This window comes from Dama dama, chromosome 23 (genome assembly GCF_033118175.1).
Source record: "Dama dama isolate Ldn47 chromosome 23, ASM3311817v1, whole genome shotgun sequence".
In the NCBI taxonomy this organism is placed as follows: domain Eukaryota; kingdom Metazoa; phylum Chordata; class Mammalia; order Artiodactyla; family Cervidae; genus Dama; species Dama dama.
Window position 1 is genome coordinate 34121707 of NC_083703.1, and position 27792 is coordinate 34149498.

Consider the following 27792-nt stretch of genomic DNA (forward strand, 5'->3'; position numbering starts at 1 on the left):
GGAGGCCATGAAGAGTTTAAAATAGCATGGCAGAACTGTATCTGATTTGGTGGGGAGGGAAGTAAAAGCTCTTAACAGTTGTGTGTTTGTTCTTGTTGAAATACCAGGGGAAGGCCCTGGGTCAGAGGTGCTTCATGCCTCAAAGAGAAGCATAGGTTGTTACTGGACAGTAGACGTGCAGAACTCTATCCTAGTCGTTGGGTTCTTAGTAGTTGTGTGTGTATGTGTGTGATGAAAAAGGGTGGAGGAGTGTGGTGATGGTGTAGAGCATATTTCAGTCAGTGGAGTGTTGTGTTCAGAGGGTGGTGGTATTGAATGAGTAAGATGCTGACCAAAATACTTGAGAGGTTAAGATAGCAGGATAAACAGTAGTATGTAATAGGGCTTCCCAGGTGGCTCCATGGTAAAGAATCTGCCTGCAGTGCAGGAGGCGGGAGTTAGATCCCTGGGTCGGGAAGATCCCTTGGAGGAAGAAATGGCAGCCCACTCCAGTATTCTTGCCTGGGGGATCCCATGGACAGAGGAGCCTGGCGGCCAACAGTCCATGGGTTGCAAAGAGTTGGACCCAACTTAGGGACTAAACAACAGCAACAGATAACCTAAAGGGAAAAGAATCTGAAAAAGAATGTGTGTGTGTGTAACTGAATCTCTGTGCCGTACACCTGGAACTTGCACTATATTGTAAATCAGCTATGACTCAATAAAGAATAAAAAAGAATCCACAGTTTGGGGAATAGAGGAAGAAGCAAACCAAAATTAAAACCATAAACATCTGTTTTAATACAACTTTGAAAAATAAAAATAGTATAAGTTATCCACGTATTTGCAGATCAATTTCCCTTAGATCTCAGTTTTTAGAGTGTGTGTGTGCTGCCTGCTCAGTCACACTGTTGTTTAGTGGCAGAGTTGTGTCTGACTCTTCGTGACCCCATGAACTGTGGCCTGCTAGGTCCCTCTGTCCATGGGATTTCCCAGGCAAGAATACTGGAGTGGGTTGCCATTTCCTATTCCAGGGTAAGTATTTTAGAGCCATCCCACAATTTTATTTGTACATATAGTTTTTAATAGGGCTTTTCTCTTCATAGTTGTTATGTCCAACTTTTCTTAGACCTTGGATTGTAATACATAATTCCCGCGATATGACTTTCTAGAAGTTTATTATTTTAATCGTCTCAGGGGCTTCCCACTTCACCCCCCCACCCCCATTCCCTTCTAGCTCAGTCAGTAAAGAATCTACCTGCAGTGCAGGAGACCCGGGTTCTATCCCTGGGTTGGGAAGATCCCCTGGAGGAGGAGATGACAACCCACTCCAGTATCCTTGCCTGGAAAATCTCATGGACAGAGGAGCCTGGTGGACTGCAGTCCATGGGGTCGCAAAGAGTCCGGCACGACCATGGGGTCGCAAAGAGTCCGGCACGACTGAGCAACTAACGCTTGGTTACTTACTTACTGTCTCGGTTCCTGTTATTCCCCCCTCCTGCCCCCCGCCCCGTGGCCTCTCTGGCTCCTGTCACCTGCCTTGTATTTAACTACCTGTTCTGTCTGCAGTCTTTGAACTGTTTCTCCGTCCTTCTCCGCCCTGCAGTTCTCATTTCCTTTACAGTAATGAAAACTTTAGTCCGGGCGTCCCGTGCTGAGTGCAGTGAAACTGCCCTATCATTCTCCCTGACTCCTCCTCCTCCTTATCTGTGTGGTCAGTGGGGCAGCTGAGGTGGCAGGGACGCCTCTCACCACCCCACGCCCCTCCCCTTGCAGTTTACTCCTTACTCTTTTTACTTCCTTTGCTTCTTTCCTGCAGATCAGTGTCTGACCAGCTCTGGTTCACCTGGGCACCCCTAACCTTCTGTGTATTCCCTTATTTGTTCAGTATCTTCAGAGGTGTTTCTTAAGTTGTTACTTCCTGGAAAGTAACAAATTGCCTGAGGATAAGTATTTCAGTGTGGAATTTTGAAAAGCTGTAGTGAAAAACTTTTCTGTAGGTAAAAGGATTAACACTCCTAGTGACTAATGTCCTGGCAATGCTTGAAAGTAAAGGCTGAATGATTGGAAGCTTAGAATTTCTATTTACCGTGTCGGGAAGGACTGGGTGGATTTGGCAAGGTAGTTTCTGGCGGGGTAGATTCTGGATGTGGTGAAGTTTCGGGTGCCTGTTGGAACACCCAGTGGATCTGGCAAATGTATCCTACTTGTCTTTAATCTAGAAGACTCTCTCATTTCATGAAACTGATTGTTTAAAGTACTCAGGTGTGTTTCTCATAGAATGTCTCACATTCTGGATTTATTCCCCACCCAACAGTTTTTACAAAAGTTGTTTCTCATGTTATTAAAAATTTTAAAAAGTCATTTCTGTCAGGATAACTAAGGTGGAAATGAAATTGAAACAAAGTGTAAATAAAGTAGGAGGGTCAGTGGTAAAGTATACTTTGTGTTTTTACTTGTTTGGAGGGTGTTGCTGGACACAGCCCTAATGTGCAAAATTGTTGGTGTTCCTTATAGCTGTTGTAAAAAAAAAAAAAAGTCATGCATTGCCAGTAACATTGCCTTCCTTAGTCTTCTTTCAGCAATCCTGGTTAAAGTTAATGAAGTTTATTTTATTTTTTTATAGGTTTAAATGTAATACTGGATGTTTAGTTCTTCTAAGGTACGTTTCTTATTTTTACTATTGTTTGAAACAGCATTACTATATTAAACTCATTTTCCAAGTAGTTTGTTTCTACAAAGTAAATTTGAGTTGCAGAAACTGTGTGACTAGTTATCACCTGGGCTTTATCTGTTTCGGAGGATGTCGTCCTCAGGGCGTGGTGGTCATGGCACATACAGTGTCGGTGACGCCGTGCCCATTACTTGGGTGCTGAGGGAAATTGGTAGGCTGTTGTGGGACCTTGTGTGAACATTTCTGGTATAGTCCAGAGTCAGGTTTGCTTGAGAATTCTCGAGTATTGAGCTGAGTGTGTTTTCCTGGGGCTGCTGTATCAAAGCGCTGCGAACTGTGGCCTTAAAACTACAGAAACGTGGGTCATTTCCTAGGGGTCCAGTGGTGAGGGATCCGTGCTCCCACTGCACGGTGTGTGGGTTCAACCCCTGGTCGAGGAGCTGAGATCCTGCATGCTGTGTGGCGCGGTCAAAACCACCACCAAAAAATGGGAGTGTGTTCTCTCGTTCTGGAGCCGGAGGACTGAGTACCCCAGGGAGAACCCTTCCTCGCCTGTTCCAGCCTCTGGCACTTGCTGGCAGTCCTTGGTGTTCCTTAACTTGTAGCTGCTTCACCCCCAAGTTCTGCCTCTGTCTGCATGTGGTCATCTTCCTTTGTGTGTCTCCTCTCCTTGTCTCCCGTCTTCCCTCCTTAGAAACTCATTGGATTTTAGAAAAAAAAGTGAAGTCGCTCAGTTGTGTCCGACTCTGCGACCCCACGGACCGTAACCTACCAGGCTCCTCTGTCCATGGAATTTTCCAGGCAAGAATACTGGAGTGGGTTGCCATTTCCTTCTCCAGGGGATCTTCCCGACCCAGGGATCAAGCCCGGGTCTTCCGCATTGCAGGCAGACGCTTTACCATCTGAGCCACCAGGGAAGCCCATTGGATTTTGGGCCCACCCTAATCAGTGCAGCTCATCTGAGATCGACTGCATCTGCCAAGACCCTATGTCACATTCACAGGTCCTGTGTTATATGTATATGTATATATACATATGTTATATGTATATACATATACATATATACATATGTTATATGTATAGTCACATTCACAGGTCCTGTGTTAGGACTTAGACATACGTTCTTGGGAAACCACATTCATCCCACAGTGCTTGGGGCCTGACTTGAATTGAGCAAAATTGAGCTCCTGTGATCATTTTGAAGCTTAAATGCTGTGTTTTATGAGGTACTAAAATATTTGGAATTGGTATAGAAATAAAAGTGAATCCTAGATTTCTTAAGCCAGTTTAGGGCTGTTTCTAGTAGATTTTGAGTGGTGTGTATATAATTTATTTTTTGACATTTACAACTAAAAAGATTGGATATTTGTTGGAGTTTGTGGAATTTAGCTTACTGAGGATTGTGGTCCTCCTGGGGTGGTTGTAAGGGGAAACAAAAGTAAATTAGCAGTTTCTTTTCTCTGTTTGTGTGTGTATTTTGCCTAAAAATAACTGTTGTTTTTTCCCCATTAATACTAGGAAATTAAACTTACATATTTGGATCACTTTTTTTAAAGCTCACTTATGCCCTTGATCATTTTAGAAAATAGAGAATTTTCTAAAATTAATTGAATGGCATTCAGGATCATTGAAATTCTAGCTTCAGCTTCAGAAAGGGTTTTCGGTGAGACACACAGTGAACCTGGCTTAATGCCTGGCCTTTGGTCAGTGCCTAACATGTATTATTGTTAGTGAGCCTTTCTAAGAGAGAGAAGGAGGTGTGAGCAGTCAGGAAGAGAAGGAGAGTTCCTCTCACCTCTTATTTTTGATAGTCGTATGTCTGGTTAGCGTATTTGCCTTTCCAGTCATTGGTTTGGCTTTGGTCATAAATGATTGAAAAATGTAGATTTCCAATAGAATGAGAGCATTTTTAATGCAGGGTGGTACATACAGTATTAGGCACAGGTTTACTTTCTAGATTTGAGATTTGAAGGTATTGTTCTTTATTATGTGATGCTTGTGAATGAATATTAAAAATCCAGACCAGGTTAACTTTTTTCTTTATTCCCTTCCCCAGTTAAATAAAAGTAGCTGCATTGATCCAACAAGCCACAAAGCCACAATGTGGCAAAGCGTCCTTTCTGAGAGGTGAATATTGCTGAATGAAGATGGCTGACAGAGGCGGGAAGATTCTTCCAGGGCCGGTGTACATCGAGGTGGAGTATGATTACGAGTACGAAGCGAAGGACAGAAAGATTGTGATAAAGCAAGGGGAGCGGTACCTCCTGGTGAAGAAGACCAATGATGACTGGTGGCAGGTCAAGCCAGACGAGAGTTCCAAAGCGTTCTACGTGCCGGCCCAGTACGTGAAGGAGGTGGGCCGCCGAGCCCTGATGCCGCCGGTGAAGCAGGCCCCGGGGCTGCCGAACCACTCTGTGAAGACGGCGCAGAGTCTCCACCTCCAGCGGTCTTCGGAGAATGTGAACAGATTGCCTGAGCTGTCAAGCTTTGGAAAGACATCCTCGTCTTCTGTTCAAGGAACAGGTCTTGTTCGTGATGCCAATCAGAATTTTGGGCCCAGTTACATTCCAGGTCAGACCGTCAGCCTCAGCCTGGACCTGACCCACAATAATGGAAAACTCAACAGTGACTCACATTCTCCCAAAGTTTCTGGCCAGAATAGGACACGCTTATTTGGTCACTTTCCCGGTCCTGAGTTCTTGGAGGTAGAGAAAGCTGGCTTCTCCCAGGAGCAGTCTTGTGATTCAGCGGGAGAAGGCTCGGAACGGATCCAGCAGGACTCGGAGTCTGGCGATGAGCTGAGCAGCAGCTCCACGGAGCAGATGAGGGTAAGACCGACTGGTGGTGACAAGAAACTTGTGCTGCCTGTGGAGCCATTTGAGCATGGCTGTTATTATCTTTTTATTTTAAAAAATTTACTTTATCAAAGTATGGTTGGGTTAGTTTCTGCTCTACAGCCGAGAAACTCATGTATGCATACATACATATTTTTTTTCATATTGTTTACTACAGGATATTGAATATAGCTCCCAGTGCTATACAGTAGGACTTTGTCATTTACACATTCTTTAATACAGTCTTTGTTTTAATTAAAATCTTTGTAAGACTTAAGAATTGTTTTGCTTTATGTTTATTTTCAGAGTACATAGGGTTTTTTTTTTAACTTTATTTTCAGAGTACTTTATTTTTTTTATTTCAGAGTATTTTATTTTTTTTTAATTTTACTTTATTTTTTTATTTTACTTTATTTTCAGAGTACATAGGTTTATCCAGAGTGAGAGAGAGAACATGTGAAATAACTTTTTGGCTGATGGAGGTTCACTTTAAGGTTTCCCTAAGTATTCCTGTTCCTCTGTAGGACCAGAACTGCCTCACGTTTGGACACTTTTCTTTTACTAGAAAATTTTTGTTTTCTGACTGCACTTAATCTGTCTTGTTTTCACTAAGTCTTCAAGTAATAATGAAAGTAAGGGAAAATGTCGTAAGAATACTAACTCTTGTTATTTGAAACGTGTTTGTTAACTTGGAATATTTAAAAAATACATACATACATATATATAGAGAGAGAGAGGGAGAGAGAGCTTACAAATGTTCATCTGTTCAAGCACTTTTGTGTCTTAAGTATCTTGGAAAAAATTTTGTATCTATGATTTGATTTTTCCCATCCACCCACCGCTCTTGTGTGTGTTATTTATTTTGAGATTAGTTTGTGCCAGTTTGTCAAGTAAAGTGAAGTAATTTTAAAAACATGCATGAAATTGAAACTTGAATGTATTTAGAAAAGTTTAATATTAAGTGAATTTGATAAGTTTTGGGCCTAAAGCTCTGTTGTAAGATCTTATCAAATTAAGTCAGTGAATACTTGTGAGGCTGCTCTTCGGTGTGGTCTGATTGTAATGAAACTTGTATGTTCTTTTTCTCTTATAGGCTTTTAATTTTTCTCATGACGTCTTGAATGGAGATAGGAAAAAGGGAAGGCTCTCTAGAAAATCTTGCGATGCTTGAGGTCAAGGCAGTTACATGGAGAGTGCTGTCAGCTTATCATCACTCGTCTTCGTCTTCCTTCAGTCCTTTTGTGATACTTGGATGTAGAATATCCAGTGTGTTCTGGAGTTTTTCTGTACGTGACTCCTTATTGCACTTGGGAAAGGCCTGTGTTATCTTTTCCGTCTGGCCATCACCACTGTTTCACACTTCGACTTATGCTTGTGTGTGGGCGCACTAGCAGCCCTCTGTTCTTTTCATTGTGCTCATCTTAAATTCACTGTGTAGAAGGTCATGCCTCCTGATCTCTCCTGAACTGTTTGGAAATCCTGTTAGATTTCTCTAGCCAGACCTTGTCCTAACTCTTCATGGCAGTTGTTTCAAACCTTTTCCATTTTATTCAGTTCTCTGATTCACCTGCTTTTTCCTGCTCTCTTACCAGAGAGTCTTGCCTCCTATGTCACAGCAGAAATGTAAGCCTTGGGATGGGAACTGCTTCCGTTTGGTAATACATGCCCAGCAGTTAATCGAGCTGACTTTAGATTTGAATCTGGGTCCATATCTCTTACCAGCTGAGTGATGATTGGGGCAAATTGTTTAACTTCTGTGTGTCTCTTTCCTCCTCTTGATGTGGGGATCACAGGTTAGTTATTTTTACCCGCCCTGTGCCTGGCTCATAAGTAAGTAAGTAAGTAGGTCTCTTCTGCTGCTTGGTAACTTACTCCCAGATCACCTGGCTTAAAACAGTAAACATTTATTATCTCACAGTTTCTGTAGGCCAGTCATTTAGAAGCAGCTTAGTTGGTGGTTTTAAAGGCTTAGGGTCTCTCATGAGGTTGCTGTCTCATGAAGGCTTGGCTGGGCTGGGACAGCTGCCTCTAGGATGGTCACTCACATGGGGCTGGTTGGGCCTCTTGGCAGATACTTGGATATTGCATCTAGCTTTTCCCTCAGAAGGAGCTGCGTTGTCTTTCTATGGTCTGATGTTGGAAGTTGCACACTGTCATATCTGACCACACACCCTGTTCTTTGTGGAGGAGACCACACGGGGTGTGAGTATCAGATACTGGGCGTTGGGGGCCGGCTGTCCCAGTGTGCGGTCAGTACCGCTGAGCCGTCCTCACCGCTGTTATCGTCGTCTCTCTTGGTGTTGTTTCCACCATGAAACCTACGAGCGCATCTGAGTCAGCAGCCACCTCTCCCAGCGCAGGCAGTGCGGGCGTGGTCTCTCCTGTCAGAGGGTGGTCTCTTCATATTTGTTCCCTCTTTTTCAGAAACCTTTTGTCAAACATTGTGTAGTGGTGTGCTCATGTGGCTTTAAAGTCATTATTTACCAAGTCTGTCCCTTCAGCGTGTAAATTTGCTCATTTTTTTCTGTTTTAGTAAAGCTTTTCAGTAATACCTTCCCCTCCGAGGATCACCTTCCACTCTTTACTGGCAACTTCTGGAAAGAGTTGCACGTGTTTACTTCTCTGCGTCTGCTTGTTTCCTGCTCCTTCCCTAATCTGTTCTCACTGTAAACAGCTTCCGCTGAAAGCTACCCGTGGTCTCATTGTTGACCAGTTTACAGACAATTAGATTATTTTTATACATAATCAGTACCATGACTACAGTGAACAATATGAATAATCAAAAGGCAGTGTAAAGTGATTTTTCATTGAGGCATCTCATGTAATCAGTTGTGTGAATTGTACTAATCTTGATGGATTTGTGCTTCGGCACAGCCGTGTGAGCCCCCTCCCAGTCAGTAGCCACCCCCCATCCTCCATTTTTCTGCTAGGAGATTTCCGATTTTCTGACATACTACCATTGATCAGTCTCCTTTAATTAAACTTTGCATTCCGAGAAGGTTGTGGCTTCTTAAGCAGTTGTAGGAAGTCATGTGGAGGATCGCCCGTGCCCTCTGTCCGGTGCTGGCAGTGGGGACATCTTGGATAACACCGCAGTTGAAGGGTCGACATTGGTACAGTCAGATGCTGACCCTTTCCGTCAACTAGAGGACCCCTTATCACCACACCCACTACCCCCTACCCCCAATGCTACGTAACCCCTCGCTGCCACTAATCTGTTCTTCGTTTTTATAATATGGTCATTTCAGGAGTAGTACATGAATGGGCTCACAGCCTATTTAGCCCTTTGGGATTGACTTTCATTCAGCATAATTCTTGAGAGATTGATGCAGGTTGTTGCTGTATCAGTGTCCTTTTTGTTGATGACTAGTATTCTGTGGTACGGGTGTTCTGTGCTTCACCTCACCTGTTGAAGAGCACCTGAGTTTCCAGTTTATGGCTGTTGCCAACAAAGCTGCTACATGTAAACATTTCCTGCACAGATTTTTCTGTGAATTTACCTTTTTATTTCTCTGCCATAAATGCCCATGAGTATAATTGCTGAGTGCATGTTTAATTTTTCAAGAAACTGCCAAACTAGTTTCCAGAGTGGCCATACATTTTACTTTTATACCATTAATAGCAGTGCTTATGATCCAGGTTCTCTGCATGCTCACCAGCATTTGGTGTTGTCACTTTTTTTTTTCCTCTTTTTTTGGCTCCACTGGATTTTTGTTGTGGCACATGGACTTCTCTCTAGTTGTGGGTGGGCTTAGTTGCCCTGGGGTGTGAGGGATCTTAGTTCCCCCGGGGTGTGAGGGATCTTAGTTCCCCCATTAGGGACCAAACCTGTAACCCCTGAATTGGAAGGTGGATCCTTAACCTCTGATCCACCAGGGAAGCCCCTGTGTCTTATTTTAGCCATTCTGATAGGTATGTAGTAATAGCTTGTGATTTTAATTTGCATTTCCCTATCATTGAACCTCTTTTATATGCTTATTTGCCATCAGTAGATCCTTTTCATTCAGTGTTTCTTCATGGTTTTTGGTTTTGTTTTTTAATTGTGATGGTGTGGCTTTGTGTGTTTTTTTTGGTATTTTGATATTTGTGTGGGACATGACTGAGAAACTGACACTCTCACTTTCACTTTGGTATTTATCCTGTTTTTAGTTTAGGAAATTTCTGTTGACATATCTTCACGCTTACTGATTCTTTTCCCATCCATGTCCAGTCTACTGATCATCACTTCACAGGCATTTTCTCTGTTACAGTGCTTTAATTTGTAGCATTTCCTTTTTATTCTGTCTGAGATTTTCCACTCCTCTGCTTGAATTACTCATTTCTTCTTGTATGTTGTCTACTTTTTCTTTTACAGCCCTTAAGATATTGAAAGTAGTTATTTTAAATTCCCTGTCTGATAACTCCAACCTCTGTGCCATACCTGAGTTTGATGCTGTAGTGTGGATGGTGTTTGCAGTGTCTTTTGCCATGCTTTGTAATTTTGCTGAGAGCCAGGTGTGTGTTTTTGGGTGATAGGAGTGAAAGTAAATAGGCCTCTAGTGTGCAGTGTTAGGGTAACCTGGGTAAAAATTGTTGTTGTTGTTCAGTTGCTGAGTTGTGTTCATCTCTTGCGACTTCATGGGCTGTACCCGCCAGGCTCCTCTGTTCATGGGATTTCTCCAGGCAAGAATACTGCAGCGGGTTGCCATTTCCTTCTCCAGGGGACCTTCCTGACTCAAGGATGGAACCCGCATCTCCTACATTGGGAGGCAGATTCTTCTCTACCACTGAGTCACCTGGGAAGCCTGGCTAGGAATTGGACTGTGTTTAGTGTTTGTAGGTATCAGAGGCTTTAACTTCTTCAAGTCCCCATGTTATTGGCCTTCTCATTAGTGAGAGTTCCTCATTAGTGTCTGGTTCCCCAGTAAATCTCTGCTGCCTTGCTGTCTGGGGGTGCTGAAATGCCTCATTACTGTCCCACATGACCCCACTGACCTGCTCAGAGGAAGGCCTCCTTGCCACTCGGCAGTGGTGGAAGTTCTGATTCCTCACTCGGCCTCCTCTGTGTGCGTGTGTGGGGAGGGTTGGTGAGGGGAGGTCTTGTGACCATCCGGCAGTGACTGCCCTGGTTCCTTCCCCTGCCTTCTCTGACACCACCTTGGTGGGGCTTTGGGGTGTTTGTCACCACTGGTGGTCTGTGGGTGGAATCGTTGGTTTGTTCTGTGGCATTTGGCCGGACTAGAGTGGTAATATCCAAAGCTTTCGGTCTTGCTGGTCTTCCCCTTTTCTGGGTCTCTTGCTCCATCTGGAGCAGGGATTTGTTGGGGCTTTTTTGGTCAGTGCCTGTTGGTGTTTCTGGATTTGCTGACTTCCCTCTTCAAACTTGGGACGGATGAAGCCACAAGTAAACTCAGGGAGCTCACCAGCATGTGGTTCATTGGGTCCTGAGGTGATAGGAGGTTTATCTTCTCTCTGCCTTTGAGTCGTCTTCTGTTTATTTTATATGTTTTTATTTATGCCTAAGTGAGGAATAGGATAAAGTACCTTTCCTTCTTTCCCCCAGAACTGGAAGTGATTGGAAAGTTTTTAATGGTAGTTTTAAAGTGTTATAAGTGTTCGTTGTCTTGACCACCTAACAGTCTTGGTTAGAGGGTGGCCTCTCTGCCACTCAGCAGTGGCAGGGGGGAGGGTTCTCTCAACATAAGCTTCCATTGTGCCCTGTCCTTTTCTTTTGGCATACTCATCACACTTCTGCTTGTTTTCTTTCTTCTCATGAGTCAGTCTGTATGTAGTCTCCAAGGCCAAGCTATCTACTGTATCTTGTTCATTTCTGTATTTCCGGTGCCTAGTATAGTACTCGGGTACCCTGAAGAGGGAAATGGCAGCCCACTCCGGTATTCTTGCCTGGGAAATCCTATGGACAGAGGAGCCTGGTGGGCTACAGTCCATGGGGTTGCAAAAGATTTGGGCTCAACTTAGTGACTAAACAACAGCAACGACGCTAGTAGATGTGCCAAATGTAATGATGATCAGTGTTTAGCTACAGATACATGGAGGGGGAGGCCTGGATTAATATCCCATCAAAGATGCATGTTTCTGTTTGAAGTCATTTTCTGTTTGAAAGTCATCCAAAAGTTCTGTGACCCATGACACAGCATAGGGTTTATGAAGAATGTTATTAGAGAGGTGAAATTGGAGGTAAAAAACTGTGATGCAATATAGAGATTCCAAAATTTGAGTCAAACAAAATCATAAAATTCAATTCACCTCCCTCCCCCACCCCTCATTAAAATAGACACATCATACGCAGTGTCTTGATCAGAGCAACATTTTTTTTGTTGTGCCATGTGGCATGTGAGATCTTAGTTCCCTGGCCAGGGATGGAACCCGTGCCCCCTGCACTGGAACCGCAGAGGCCTAACCACTGGACTGCCAGGAAGTCCCCAGAGCAACAAGTTTTTAGGTCATTTCAGAGTTTATACTAACAGTTGATCTGAAGATGAAACTGAGAAATCAGTGTTAGTTCAGTGCTTCAAACCTTAGAAGAGCTTAAAAAGTGTGCACTTTGCTCCTGATGTCCTATTTTTCTCTCATGATCTCATTAATATTCCTTTAATATGTGTCTTACCAGCCTTGAGTGTCAAGTTTCCTGATTCCCTGTAGTTCGAAAATGAGGTCTAAAGCTGGAGAGTCAAGATGGTAGACTTTCATCTGTGAGGCTGACAGGATGCCAGAGGGAGAACGATGACTTTAGGAAGAAGGCCAGAATGCTGTCAAGCTTAGAATTATGTTATTTTAAAAATATAATATGAATATTTATGATGACTGTAAATCTAGTAATGTTTAAATTATGTTTATAATAGTTTCTTATGTTGGCAGATATATTTATAGAAAGAATTTCTTCATTGACAGTGCCAACCCAGTGTTTTTCTGCCCTTTGAAGTCTAATATTAATCTGGAAAATTTTATATATGGAACAGTTCATCAACATTTTAAGATGTTATCATTGTATACTGGGCTCATAAAATCACCTCTCTAATTTGTTATAGGTTTAAGCTTTGTTTCTAATTGAAAAGTATTTAAATATTTCCTTTTAGTCTTCATTCCCAAATTATGTGGACTGTTTATATCGATGTTTATTGTATTCAAAAATACAGATTTTAATTATACATGCGTACATACAGCTGTATATTTACAAAGTAAGAATCATACTGTGTGTGCAGTTGTACTCTAGGGAATATTTAAAAGATATCTATTATACAAACAGCATATTTATTAAACAAAGAAGAATGCTGAGAGATGTAATTTTTTAGGCTAATTGGATTCTTTGGTTGATTCAGGATTAGGTATAAAAGGTTTCAGTGTTTGTTAGAGATTTTCCTAAATCTGTTTCCACAAAGATGGTGCTGAATCTAAAAACAGATATAAATTAGCTTTGTATAGCGCCAGCTAATAATGTGCCCATTCATCCAAATCCTCGTTTGCCATTGGTAGATCTTTCTGTTAAGTCCTTCCCCTGCCTTCCCCTGCTGGAGCCAGGACTTAGCTGTCTTAAAATTCGCTGAAATGCTGCTTTGTCACCTGCTCAGACTCACCACAAAATTCCTGTTTAGTTTATTGCTTCACAGCAGTTCGGAAATTAGAAATTTTAGGAGATTTGGGGGCTGACGACTTCTGCTAGATAATAGCTTGACTATGTTTTGGTGACTTTGTCTGAAAACCTAATCTTCAGTATTTATATCATAATTATCTTTGGTCAAGTGTGAATGAAGTTCAGTGTCTTACTTAGAAAGCAGTTGGAATTGTCTCTTGAGTACTGTTGTTATTATTATTTTAAAATATTTTCTTGGCAGGTGGGCTCTTAGTTCCCTGACCAGGGACTGAACCCATGCCCGCTGCATTGGAAACTTGGAATCCCAACTACTGGTTTGCCAGGGAAGTACCCCCCGCCCCCACCCCTTGTTTTGGGTATTGTTTATTTTAGTTTTTAAATTTAGGGCAATGTGGTGTCTGAACTTAGAATGGATGTGGCTTTCGAGATTTGAAATCTGCTGCTGTGTAGTTGTATGTCCACAGGCAAGTTCTGAACCTCAGTTTTCTCATCTCTGAAAATGGAGCTGAGAATTGGGCTTCAGTAGTTGCAGCTTGCAGGCTCTAGGTTACAGACTCAGGAGCTTGTGGTGCATGGGTTTAGTTGCTCCATGGCATGTGGGATCTTCCCAGACCAGGGGTTGTGCCCTGCATTGGCAGGTGGGTTCTTAACCACTAGACCACCAGGAAAGTCCCCCCATTAATCTTCTTATCCTGTTAACTTATCTTAGCAAGTAGTAATGTGGTTTGATTGACATTTCCGTTCCATTCCATTTCTTTGACTGTCCCTTGCTTTGAGCATATAGTACTAATGGGTGGTAAGAAGTAAAGAAAAAGGATTTTAATAATCTGCAAAAATGATCACCACCTCCACATAGTGGAGAGTTGTTTGTATTAAAATTGAATCATCTTTCAGTAATATTTTAATTAGTGACATTCCTGAGAGTGACAGGATCATTAGTGTTTTTTTGGGTGGTATTGTTAGTTTGACTTTTTCCTCTATAATCAACCTGATCACAAGTGTAAATAGAGCCATGTTTAGGCAAAATTGTGAGGTTTTTCAACTGCAATATCCTTTTGGTTTTCCTTTCTTTATATTTTCCTTCTCTGAGTAGTGTTTGGGAAACACCATCTTCTGTTTCTGCTTCCTGGGATCATCATCTGTCAAGCTTTTCTACTAAATCAAGACAGGAAAGAGTAAAAGTTTTTTTTGTTTGGTTTTATGTGCTTGACTACATACATGTTCATACAGTCCCAGGAACCTTATTGGAATTTGATGGAAAGTGAAAACTCCTTTCTCAAGAAATGCACACACATTTACACCAAATTTTGCTCTAGTTTCATGGTATCCAGAAACCCAGATTATTAAAGTGAAGATTTTGGACAAAGTAATTATGGAGTGAAAATTGATGAATCTTCTTTAAAAAAGTTTAGGCATAAATGTCTAATTACGTGGAAATTTGGGAGAGAAACTAGATCTGTTTGAAATTACAGATGGGTCAAACCTGAAGGCAAAATTAATTGAGATCTCTTAGGATGACTGCTCCTATTCTCCTTGGCATGCCTTCTATTCTCCAGGACAAGAGCACCTGCTTCTAACTGTTGGGGGTCTTCGCTCAGAAACTGCTGATATTAGAAATTAAATGCTTTATTATCTGTCGTTAGCTTCCTGCTGGAACAGAGAGTCTGCTTAATTTAGCATTGATCTGTTTACCAGGCCCCTTTCTCTTTTTGGTTGCGTCCTTTCGGAGTGTCTAGTGAAAACCATAGGCCATCTTTCCAATAAAACGCCTGCACGAATATTAAATCATGCCCTTGGGCTCACAGTCCACATAGAACTTCTTACATTATCCTCCCTTTCACGTTTTTCCTGACCTTTTTTTTTTTTTTACCTTTTCCTTTTCTAAGACAAGTCAGTCTCTTCTTTCAGTTCAGTTCAGTTCAGTTCAGTCTCTCAGTCGTGTCCGACTCTTTGCGACCCCGTGGACTGTAGCACGCCAGGCTTCCCTGGTCTCTTTACCTTTCTTCTAACCTTTACCTGTCCTTCTACCTCATGATTCCTAGATGCATTTTACCTTTTTTTCTGCTTTAATTCTTGTCTGTTAGTCAGAGCTTAGGGGTAGAAACCCAACTGTGTCCTGTTTAGGCAAAAGTGAATTTATTGACTCATGTAACCAAATTGCAGGAAGGATTTATTCATGTAGGTGTTAAGGGTGATTCGAACTAGGGCCTTTTCACTGTCAGGATTCTTTTTTTTTTTTTAAAGTTTTGGCCGTGCTGGGTCTTTGTTACTATGTTATAGGCTTTCTAATTGTGGTGAGCAGGGGTCTTCTTTGCAGTGTGCTGGCCTCTCATTGTGGTGGCTTCTCTTGTTGCGGAGCATGGCCTCTAGGCACACGGACCCAGTAGTTTCCGCGCATGGGCTTAGTGCTCCATGTCACGTGGGATCTGCTTGGACTAGGGATCGAACCTGTGTCAGGGAATGCCTATCAGGATTCCTTTTATCCTTTCTCTCTCTCATCTCTGATTCTCTCTCCATGATGCCGTCATTCTTCCAAACAGACGTCTTCCACATGGCTGTAGACAAGTTGCTGCTGGGCACTGGGGTCACATCCTTAGTTTTTCTATCAGAGCATCTGTTTTTCCTCCCGTGATTCTAGTTCAGAAAATCTTGGAGAAGGAATTTACTTGGCTTGGGATATGGTTATGCTTATGACCTGGGCATGGTTGGACCCACCCTCCCCAAACTGCATAGATGAAATCTGAGGAAAAGCATTTCCCCTAAAGAAGTGGCAGACATGCTGTTCCCAGAATAAGGGAGAGGTGCCGGGCAAGCAGATAACAGTGGGCGACCACACCCTCCTCTGAGGTTGAGTCTCGGGTCTTCCTACTTCATGCCCATTCTGTGCCAGCTCAGTCATCAAGTGCCGCGGTGGCCAGGGGAAGAGCTGGCCACGACACAGTTTCCAGGCCGACTCGCGTTTGGCACGGGAAGAGCAACGTGATAGTCCCTTTGTGTGTGTCCTGTTCTTCAGATTGTCGTCTTTAAAGCCAAAGATTGCATCCTGCCTGTTTCTGCCAGCAAACTTCTGACAAGATAAATACAGGAAATCATCTGTATGGAGAAGGCAATATTGTTTTTTTTTATTTTGTTAAAAGAAATTTTAAAAATGTTTTGGCCATGCTGCATGGCATGCGAGATCTTAATTCCCTGACCAGAAATCTACCCCATGCCTGCTGCAGTGGAGGCACAGAGTCTCCTGGACTGCCAGGAAAGTCCCAAGGTAATACTGATTTTTTCTTTTTTTTTTATAGCAACTTAGAGGAATTCCCTGGTGGTCTAGTGGTTAGGACTCCATGCTTTCACCCCTGAGGGCATGGGCTCAATCCCTAGTCTGGGAACTAAGACTGTCAAACTGTGTCATGCAGCCAAAAAAAAAAAAAAAAAGGTGGGGGGAGCAGCTTAAAATGCTTAATACGATATGTCTGCAATTGATAATAGATGAACTTGTGATGGTTACATTTTGTGTCACTTTGGCTGGACCATGGTGCCAAGATATTTGGTCAAAAATTATTCTGGATGTTTCTGTGAAGGTAACTTTTGGGATGAGATTAACATGTAAATTGGGAGACTCTGAGTAAAGCAGATTGTCATCCATTTTGTGGGTGGGCCCCCTCCAATCAGTTGAAGGTTTTAATAGCACAGAGAACAGAACCTCCCCTTGGTAAGAAGGAATTCTACCAGCAGACTACCTTTGAACTCAACTGCTGCTCTTACCTTGGTCTCCCAGCTTGCCTCGCAGGTTTTGGACTTGACAGACCTTCACAATTTCATGAGACAGTTCCTGAAAGTAAATCTCTGGGTCTGTCTACCTACATCCATCCATCCATCCATCCATCCATCCATCCATCTATCTATCTAACATCTTGTGTTTCTTTCTGTGGAGAACTCTAATACACAGACTATAGCCATCGACTGCTCCAGGCATTTATCATCACAGTTAGATCCAGAAGAAAGGCCTGAAGTTCATATGTGAAATCCTTTGCAGGGACGTCCCCCCTTAGCTTAATTAGTCTTGTACTCATCTACAGACCAATTGCTGTGGTAGGTTGAGCTCTCTTATACATCAACCCCTTCACAAAGAAGGTGTGAGGTGTGCAGGGTGGTGTAATTGGCATTTCCATCAGAATCTCATCATTTGGTGGAGAGCAGATACTTAAAGAAAGGATGGTGCTGGTGCCTAGGACCTGCAGACTTACTCGGTAGTCAGAAGCAGTAAATGTTCATATGGTACAATTATTTGCTGTACATTGGAATATATCTATCTTTTGGAATGTGGAATGATTGCATTCTTTAGAATTCCTGGATACCATGTAAGATTGATTGGATATAAATTTCTTCACATCTGTAGACTGATTCTGATAGTCTTTAATGCATGAATTTTCCAACCTGTGATTTTAAAAAGTCTTAGACATTGTTTAAAGATTAAAATCACAATATCAGTTGACTTGAGATTTTAGAAATTTCTCTCTTTAGATATATGTATGTATGTATGTACACACACAGACATAATTTTAGTGTGACAGTAGTGAAGCAGTAGAAAAAGATGGTTGAAAAGTTGATATAATTTTAATAGTCATTAAAAAAATGGGTACATTAAAAATGTTCTATGTTTTCACCCTGTTTTCTTTCTCGGAAAGAATTTGTTAATCTAGGTGACATAGCAACAAAAACAACAGATGTGGAAACATTTTTGCTTTTTTGTTGAGAAAAACCTCATCTGTATGCATAGAATATCTTTAGCAATTGCTTCAGTAAATGCCAGACAGATGGTGTAAACTCAGAATGACTCCTCAAACAATTTTATCACAACAATTATTTTGAAACATATTATAACAACACTCAAGCTCAGATTTCTGGCAAATCATGAATGTAACTAGGTACATAAAGAGGGAAAGGACTAGGCTTCTAAACCAGAGAAATTTGTGTCTATGAGATGCTTAATTTCTAAAGCCCTCTTTTCATAACCTATGGTTGAATACTGTCTGTTTTTCTGTCTCATAGAGTGGAATTCAGTAGTGGTTGAAGGTAGGTGAGTGACAGGTTGGTTATAAAAGAGAAATAGAAAAATAAAGAGCTAGAGGGAATTCATTGATACTAATATTATAGTGAAAGAGAATGATGGAAGGAACCCAGTCATTGTTATTTGGGCATCTTTGCTGTGTCAAGTGCTAGAATAGATGGTTACATGTGTGGTTGCTTCACAGATCTCTTTGAAGAAACAATTGCCTATTTTCAGTTTATGAAGTCACGGGAGTATTTATACCCTTAAAATACTTTAAAATAATTATATCAAAATCCTGACCTTGTTTGATTGAGCTGTGTGAGTTTAACCAGTCGGTTTTTTCATGGAACATCAATTTTACTTGAAAGAATGGCTGACAAACTGCTTATTCACAGCAGGGCGTTTGTTAGAAATTTTCTCAAAAATGAACAAAGTAAGGCTTTTAGGGGAAAAAAAAGGTTTTTGTTGCAAATGATAAAAATCAAGATTTCAAATGAAAATTAGGATCTTGAGAACTTGCATCTGCTACCATGAGCTTATAGTTTTTCAGTCTTAATACTTTCCTGATGAAAGTGATAATACTAAGGATTTTGTGTTCAGTTTTTGTTTTTGTTATCATGTAATGAAATGTTTCAACATTTGGAAAATAAGATAAGCCTAACTCAGTGAATTAAAAATTTTCAAATGACCAATGCATGATGGATACAGGAATCATTCAAGGACAAGGTAGAGCAGTGGATTTTAATGTGACAGAGTACTAATAGTTAATTGGTGTGATTTTATTTAGTTATTAAAACAATTTTTTTTAATGTCTTTTTTGGCTGTCTTCATTGCTGCACAGGCATTCTCTAGTTGTGGCAAGTTGGGGCTACTCTCTAGTTCGTAGTACACGAACTTCTCATTGTGGTGATGTCTTCTGTTGAGGAGCACAGACGTGGGCTTCAGTAGTTGTGATGCTCAGGGTTAGTTGCTCTGTGGCATGTTGGCTTTTCCTGGACCAGGGATCAAACTTATGTTCCCGGCATTTGGCAAGCGTATTCTTAACCATTGGACCACCAGAGAAGTCCAAATTGATGTGATTTTAGATTCCACATTGCAATGAACCTTTAAGAAACTATTATTCATTGAGTTTTGGAGGGATGTCAGAGAATGTCCACAATTACCTGAAAAGCTTATTAAAATATTTCTGCTTTTATCATCTCCATAAGACCATTTTTTTGTTTATGTACTTCAGCTGGAACAACACACTGCAAAGATTTAATGTGGAAGCACATTTGAGAATCTGGATAATGAAGAGATTTGTAAATGTAAAATGGTGCTGTTTTCCTCACTAACATTTTTTGGGAGACCATCATTATTTTTCTAAATACATATTCACACTAGCATGTGACAGGTTTATTATTTTGAAATAAATTTAACAACTAATTAAATTTCCTTTTAGTTTTTTTTTTCTCCCAATCTTCCTTTTAGTTTTAACTTAAAATACTATACATTAGTAGATATAACCTGCATGAGCAAAAGCTCTTCTGTATCCCAAGTAATTTTTAAGAATGTAAAGGGCCTCTCAGACCAAAACGTTTGAGAATGCTGTTTTGGTGAAAGGGTATGCATGTAGCTCAGAGAAAGCGGTATTTGATGGAGGCCTTGCAGGATTCTTCTCCTTAGAATCAAATGCCTTTATGTACAGTTCAGGGTATATGTTAATGGTTCAGGACTTGATGATGATAATTTTTTGGTAAAATGTTTAACAATTAGGCTAGAGACATTTTGGCTAAACTATCTCAGTTAGACAGATGAATTATTTGTTAAAATCTATTATCAGTAAGTTTGGTAAGCCAGATAGTCAGTGATGTTTTAATCATACATAGAATTAAATTTAACTTTGTGTTGTAAATGTATATGGAGTATTATGAACTATAGTAATATTAAAATGTTGAAAATTTTCTTGCATTAGAAGTGGTTTATACTTACATAAAAAATTACTTACAGTGTACATAAAGAAAGTCCCATCTCCCCAAGGAGGGCACAATATGACAGTTCTCAGTTTCAAGATTGGAAAACCTTGAATATGCAAAAATAGAAGTGAGAAGAAGTGAAAGACTTGTGTCTCTATAAGGATGGAAAAGAGGAAGGAATGATTTCCCGTAGTCAGACTGTTGTTAAGCTTTTTTTCCCCGTGTGTGCTGAAGTTAGAAACTGGACAGCTTACCAAACGGACAGGGGGAGGGTGAGTCTGCCTGTGTGTCAGTTAGGCTTGATGCGCTGCGATCAGTGCTGGGACTGTTTTCACGTACTTTGCTATGGGATGAACTCAACATTTCTCTTCTATCTGTTTAGCTTGTTGAACTAACGTTTGAAGCAAGTTTGGGCAAGGAGGTAACTAATGTGAGTCTTAGGGAGTAAATAAATATATATTTCTCAGTGCAGTGAAACCTCAATCAGTTTTTCTGGGGAACAGAAATTTTTGCCTAATTGAATATCCAGCATCCATGTTTCATTCGTCACTGATTAAAGGCTTTCTGCGTGCTGGGATAGATGCCATGTCTAGTCTGGCTTCTGCTTTTGAGGAGCTCATAGCTTAGCATATTTCAGCTCACTCTCCAACAGAAGTAAAAGTAGCATATGAAAGGTTACCAAGCCTTTCTTTAAAGAATCAGTCTTTTGTAGGCATCATTATTATTACTGTTTGTTGAATTTATAGTAGTATATTTATTAGTTTGTAGTGTCTCCAGGACATACTCAGTGTTACTTTTGGAGGAAAAAAAAATAATTATACTATCAGGTGTCATTTGTCTAATTCTGCTAAAGTGGAAATGTTGAAAAATTCCAGGTAACAGTTTTGATTAGATAGGCTCTGATTACTGTAATTTTTTAAAAAATGTGAATGTTTATTTTTCTATGTGTCTGATTAAAAGAAATACATCTAAACCAAAAAAGCTTGTTCCTCCTACTCTGTGATCTCTTTATTTCTGTGTTCACTATTCTGATATTCACTTAAAATCTTACAGATGTGGACTTATTTTCATGACTCTACCTTTTGATTTTACTTTTTGGCCTCTTAATGAGAGCCCACAGCATATGTCTGACCTTCTTTATCTTTCTCTCTACTAACTTTTCCACAGATGAAGACCATAGTTGTGTTAGTTAGGATCTCATGAGTACCCAAGTGCATCATCGAGCAGAAGGTCCTGAGAGGAGGATGCTGGGCTTCCCTGTCTCTTTGAGAAACTAGTTGAGTGGGAGGCTGTTCCACCCCTGGCTTGGGAGAACAGACAGGTTGTAGCACTGTAGACAGAAAGAGTATGTGAAGCTCATTTTTTTTTTACAAAACTTATTTATTTATTTTTGACTGCAGCTTGAGTGGGTCTTCATTGCTGTGTGGGCTCTTCTCAAGTTGCAGTGAGCAGGGGCTCATTTCTAGTTGCAGTGTGTGGCTTTCTCATTGCAGTGACTTCTCCTGCTGCAGAGCATGAGCTCTACACAAGAGGGCTTCAGTAGTCGTGGCTCCCGCTCTAGAGCACAGGCTTAATGGTTGTGGTGCACGGGCCTAGTTGCTCCGAGGCACGTGGGAGTCTTCCCAGATTAGGGATCGAACCCATGTCTCCTGCATTGGCAGGCGAATTCTTTACCACCCAGCCAGGGAAGCCCGTGAAACTCATATTTGAAAGAAATTGGTAGGTGTGTCTTGGCAGTTATTTTATAGTTTCCAAGGGATTGTGATTTTTTTTTGTTACTTCAAAATACTGAAGAACCTTGAAAGTGAATCTTGAGAATTCTCTTTTTGCTTAAAACTACCTAGTGCCCCATATTTGTAGGTGCTCAAGTATTGAATTATGTAATCTTTCCTAGTGAAGCATACTTCCGCACTGTTAATTATCCTGCTTTTATTTTGCATCACAAAACTTAGCTGGAGAGTTACCAACATTTGGACTTGGATTTTTCATAATGTCATGGTGCAGCACCCATGATGACACATTTGTTCTGATGAGTATAAGTGAGAATATATTGATGCTTCTGGGGACGAGTGGGAGGTAATATTTGAAATCTGAAATGAGTTGAATGGTTGCCATGCTCACAGAGAGGAAAAGTATTATTTAATTAGTTAAAATATTTATTGATTGCTTTTGCTGTGTTCAGTTCAGTTTGGTCGCTCAGTTGTGTCCGACTCTTTGCGACCCCATGAACTGTAGCACGCCAGGCCTCCCTGTCCTTCACCAACTCCCGGAGCCTACCCAAACTCATGTTCTTTGAGTCGGTGATGCCATCCAACCATCTCATCCTCTATTGTCCCCTTTTCCTCCTGTGTTAGGTTATGATTTACAAAAAGTATAAAACAGTATTCTCAAATCTTTTACTAAAAGATAGGCAAAATGAAATTAAAGTGAAATAACTTAGCATTTAATATTTCTTAGTGTTTTTCTGTTTGTAACTTTAGGGAGAGAGAATGTGCCAGTTCTTAAATTTCAAAATATTTTACACTGTAGTAACAAAAGTATTCATTAAACACAGCTCTTAAGAAATTGGTTGAGACAGTACAGGTAGTGAGTAATAGCCTGGACTTTGAAATCAAACAGACCTAGTTTTAAATCTTAGTTCAGCAACTTCCTCATGAGGAGCAATTATGAAACTCCTGGGTGCTGAGAACATTAATGAGATGAGTAAGTCAAGTGCCTCAGAGTTTATGCTTAGTAAATAGTCATGTCTCTGTATTTTCTTTTTGTTGTTATTGCAAAAGGAAACTTTTATTGAAAAAAAAAAAAAGACAGTTCAAAACTCTGGATTTCTATTTGAGAATCTTCAAAAAAGATTTTCTAACTTTTAAGGAGGCATGCCAGTTTTTTAAAAAAACACATGATTGGCACATTGGTTTAGAATCTCTTTGGAATGTGCTTTGTGTATTTTGTATACTGTATTGGGCCTCTTACATGTATCTGTGGGCCCAGGACATCTATTCCTGTGAGGGATAATGTGATTGTCTTAGGCACATTTTTATTTTATTTTTTTTCTCAAGGTCAGGAACTCTTTTCTGTCCTGTCAGTCAGGGTGTATTGAACATTTCTTGAATGAATAAACAAATGAAGGCGAGCACGAAAGACCAGTTAAATCAAAAGACATTCCCTGGTGGCTCAGATGGTAAAGAATCCGCCTGCAGTGCAGGAGACCTGGGTTCGATCCCTGGGTAGTGAAGATCCCCTGGAGAAGGGAATGGCTACCCACTCCAGTGTTTTTGCCTGGAAAATTCCACGGACAGAGGAGCCTGGCAGGCTGCAGTCCATAGAGTGGCCAAGAGTCAGACCCGACTGAGCAACTAGCACTAAGGGAATGAAGGAGAGCATGAAAGATTAGTTAAATCAAAAGACATTAAGGAGGATGACTTCTCAATTCTGTTTCATAATTAACGGATGTGTTGTCAAACAGAAATCTTATTCACAGGCCAAAGTCTTATTCTTGTTTTTCTAGTTTTAGCCTGTAATATACTTCCAAAGACTAGTTTTTGTGTGCTTGTAGTACACAAGTTTTTTATAGCTTGTAACTGTTAACCTTTTCTAAAAATTCATTATTATATTTATAACTTTAATACAATTTTTACCCATCAATGAAGGATAGCGGCAGTATAGTATAAGACAGGCAAAGAGCCAGGTTGCCTGCGTTCAATGTTCAGGTTGATCACATTTTAGTTGTCTAAACCTGGACAAGTACTTGAATTTTTCTGGAACTATTTCCCCCTCTGTAAAATGGGACTTACCATAGTACCTCTGTCATGGGGTTTTTATGAAGATGAGTTGAATTTATATAAGCTCTTAGAGTACTGCCTGGTCCACAAACTATGTAAGTCCTTTCTTAGGTGAGCTCTTAGTCCTTTGATCTCAAACATGCAGATAGAACTATATATTTTTGACTTTTTAACTAAAAGTAGAAAAATAACAAAAACCTAGTTTTATTATGCAGGTTATAAAATTTATTTAGCAAGTGAATGGATGAATACAAATCTTAGAAATACAATTATCTGATCAAAATATTAAAGGTGGAACTTAATTTCTGGGGTAATTTGATGTAGATACTTACATGTGTATGTCTATATTTGATTATTTTCTATGAAGCGATGTAAGGCTATGTTTTCTAGATAAATAATTTTCTGAGAGCATAACAAGGCAGAATATTGAAAACAGAATCTGCAGTGTCTTCCCTGTAATTCAGAGAAGTTTGGGCACATCAAATTAAGCAGTAATTTTTTCTTTTCCAATTTTATCAAGATATATTTGACATACAGTACTCTGTAAGTTTGACACTTACTGTATCTTACTGTAAGATACTGTATCTTATGTAAACTTACTCTGTAAGTTTCATACTTACTCTGTAAGTATGAAATGATTACATACATAATGAAATGAGTGATCACAATAAATTTAGTGAACATCCATCATCTTATGTAGATTCAAGGTTAAAGAAAAAGAGTTTGATGAGAACTTTTAGGATTTACTCTTAACTTTCATATATAACATACAGCAGCATTAATTATATTAATTAATCATGTTGTACATTACATTCCTACTGCTTATTTATCTTATAACTGTAAATTTGTACCTTTTGACCACCTTATCCAGTTCATCTTCCCCCCAGCATTCCCCTTCTGCCTTTGGTAACCACAAACCTGGTCTCTTTCCCGTGAGTTGTGTTTTGAAGCATGATTGACCTACAGTACTGTTAGTTCCTTGTGCACAACATAGAGATACTGTACAGAATGATCACCGCTAAACCATAGTTTTTTGATACCCACTGAGAACAATTGACTTTTAATAGAACTGTTAGATTTTTTTCATACATATTTGTTTAATATTTTAATCATTTTTTTAATTTGGAAAGGAAAACACTGATGGAAAAGAATAAAACAGAAATCATGACTTTAGATTTACTGGAATAATAAAGTCATACATGCATTCCTTAAATGTTTGTTGAGCACCAGCTGTGTATCTTGTATTGTACAAGGTTGTGGGTGTTTGATGGTGAGCACAGAGCATATCTTTTAATAGAGCTCTACTTTAAATGAATACTGGAAACCTGTGTAGAATGGTAGATCATCTCTATTGCTTCCTTCTTCCCTCCCATAAGAAAATTTTAATTGGACGTTCCCTGACCTCCAGGCATTGGTAAAGAAGAGAACTGCCCGAAACCTTGCAGCAGTGTGTGGGGGCCATTACTGTAACGTGAAGGAACCATGTAGGAGACTGTAAGATGACTCTGGTAGTGTAGGTGGTAGCGATTTTAGTTGAGGAAATTATTTGTTACAAAAACTGCCAGCCTCGTGTCAGTCTCTGTTGACTTTTGTTTTAAGCCGGAGCCAAATGTAAGCATGTTAGGTGATTTGTGGGGATGCTAGTAGGATAAGGCAATGAACTGGGTGCTACAAGATAGGAGGTCAAAGGAAAAGTTTATAGGGAAGGATAAGTTAAATAAGTTAAACAATAAATAAGAAAGCTAGAGATTCTGCACTTAATTTCTGTAACTATTTGACTTAGTCTAGGTTCTAATAAAGTTAAATGTTTTAAATAAGATTTTCCTTTCTTTAAAGGAAACCACTGAAGTTCTTTGTGATAACTGTCTATTTTCATAGTTAAACAAGGGAAATTTTGTCTTTGAAATAGGTGTTAAAACTACCATGTGAATTAAAAAAATGAGTTGAAGCTCACTGTTAACAGGAAGGTAACACTTTTACATAGTTGAAGGTTGCATTTTCTCTTCATCCTTTCTGAGGTTTTTATGGAAGGAGAATGTCAACCTTGAAGGAATGTAAATTTTGTAGTTATTTGAAGTAATTACTTGGGAATAATGCAGTATGGTGCATATTCGTCTAAGTTTTGTGCACTTGGTTTTAATAAAATCTAGCTTACAGTGGGGGGAGGGTGTTGACACAGGAGTTGGCAGACTTTCTCTGAAGAGCCAGATAGCAAATATTTTGGGTTTTGTGAGCTGTATGGCCTTAGTCACAAGCATTCAGCTCTGCTGTTGTGAAATAAAGCAGCCAGAGACAGTGGGGACAAAGGAGCATGGCTGTGCGTCAGTCAAGCTTCATTTACAAAAACAAGCCGCAGACTGGATTTTTTCCGTAGTTTGCCTGTCCCCGTACTATAAGGAAATAGGGAAAAGCTGCAGTATTTTTTTTCATTTTTCATATTTCATTTTAAAAGGTATAAAATACAATAAAATATTCAAATACAAAACTGCAGATGCATTGCTATACAGATAACGTTTGAGACTTCTGAAACAGAATTGTTTATTGTTGAAAAAGTTCATCAGCTGGCATAGGACAATTGAGATTTTTATGTATTAAAGGAAACAGGATTTTCATTTTGAAATTATGGAAGTGCAGGATGTTTAAAAATTAAACATTTTTAAGCAAAAGTTCACAGCATGCACCTATTATAGTTACAACTTCATTGGGAACATCAGTTTGTTATACTTGAGGAATCAATTTTTTAGAGGTTTTTTCTTTTTAATTATTTTCTCCATTGTCCAGTTTTTTAAAAAAGGGAGGTAGATTTCTTTATAATTAAGATCTAACATTTTGTGCAGCTTATTAATATGATACTTTTCTGGCCAGCAAAGTGTGGTTTTAAAATTTTTTCAGTTATGGGACTTCTCTGACAGTCCAGTGGTTAAGACTCTGTGCTTCCACTGTAGGGAGTATGGGTTCCATTCCTGGTTGGGGAATAAGATCTTGCATGTGTGTGGTGTGACCAGAAATAAATAAATAAATAAATAAATATATTTATCAGTTATGTGCTGAATATTTCCCTTGAGTATGTTGATTTTCTTTTATCTCATTTCTGTGTCATGTGGATGTTATTGCTAAATAGTCAAGTAATGTAACATATGTAGAGATAAAAACTTTTTATAGAAAAACCATCTCTTTCATGTTTCAGTTAATTTTTCTCATTGACAATTTTGTTACTGTAATTTAAATGAGATTATGGAGAAAAATGTTTTTTCATCAATTACAGTAACTTTTAATGTGTGTGTGCTCAGTCACTCAGTCATGTCCTGACTCTTTGAGACCCCACTGACTAGCCCATGAGACTCCTTTGTCCATGGAATTTTCCAGGCAAGAATACTGGAATGGGTTGCCATTTCCTTCTCCAGCAGATTTTCCTGACCCAGGAATCAATCCCAATCGCTTGCAGCTCCTGCATTGGCAGGAGACTACACCACCTGGGAAGCCCACAATAACTTAACAACCAGCTGTTAAAGAACTCTTGATATAATCAAGTGGGGAGGAATGTGGTCTTTTTATCTTTTCAGCTACAGCTTTAAAGATTTAAGTAGGAATTAATAAATCTCAGTGTTCCTCTAAAAACAAAATGTAGGGTAATAAGAAAAATGGTATAGTTCAGTTCAGTCGCTCAGTCGTGTCTGACTCTGTGACACCATGAACCTCAGCACGCCACCTCTCTGTCCATCACCATCTCCCGGAGTCCACCCAAACCCAAGTCCATCTAGTCGGTGATACCATCCAGCCATCTCATCCTCTGTCGTCCCCTTCTCCTCCTGCCCTCAATCTTTCCCAGCATCAGGGTCTTTTCAAATGAGTCAACTCTTTGCATCAGGTGGCCAAAGTATTGGAGTTTCAGCTTCAACATCAGTCCTTCCAATGAACATTCAGGACTGATCTCCT

General features: G+C 40.1%; 1 protein-coding gene across 5 annotated transcripts in view; it reads left to right on the plus strand.

The window, feature by feature from the left end:
• The window catches only part of ARHGAP12 (Rho GTPase activating protein 12), a 116196-nt gene that overhangs the window by 14623 nt on the left and 73781 nt on the right, over positions 1-27792 (plus strand). For 4 of the 5 annotated variants that reach the window (XM_061126332.1, XM_061126334.1, XM_061126335.1 and 1 more), the window contains 2 exons: positions 2606-2641; positions 4710-5481. In XM_061126332.1, coding sequence (XP_060982315.1) covers positions 4795-5481 — 687 coding nt within the window. In that variant the 5' untranslated portion in view covers positions 2606-2641; positions 4710-4794. Of the gene's footprint in view, positions 1-2605; positions 2642-4709; positions 5482-27792 lie in introns of those variants that run through there. The other variant, XM_061126333.1, reaches the window with a different exon arrangement.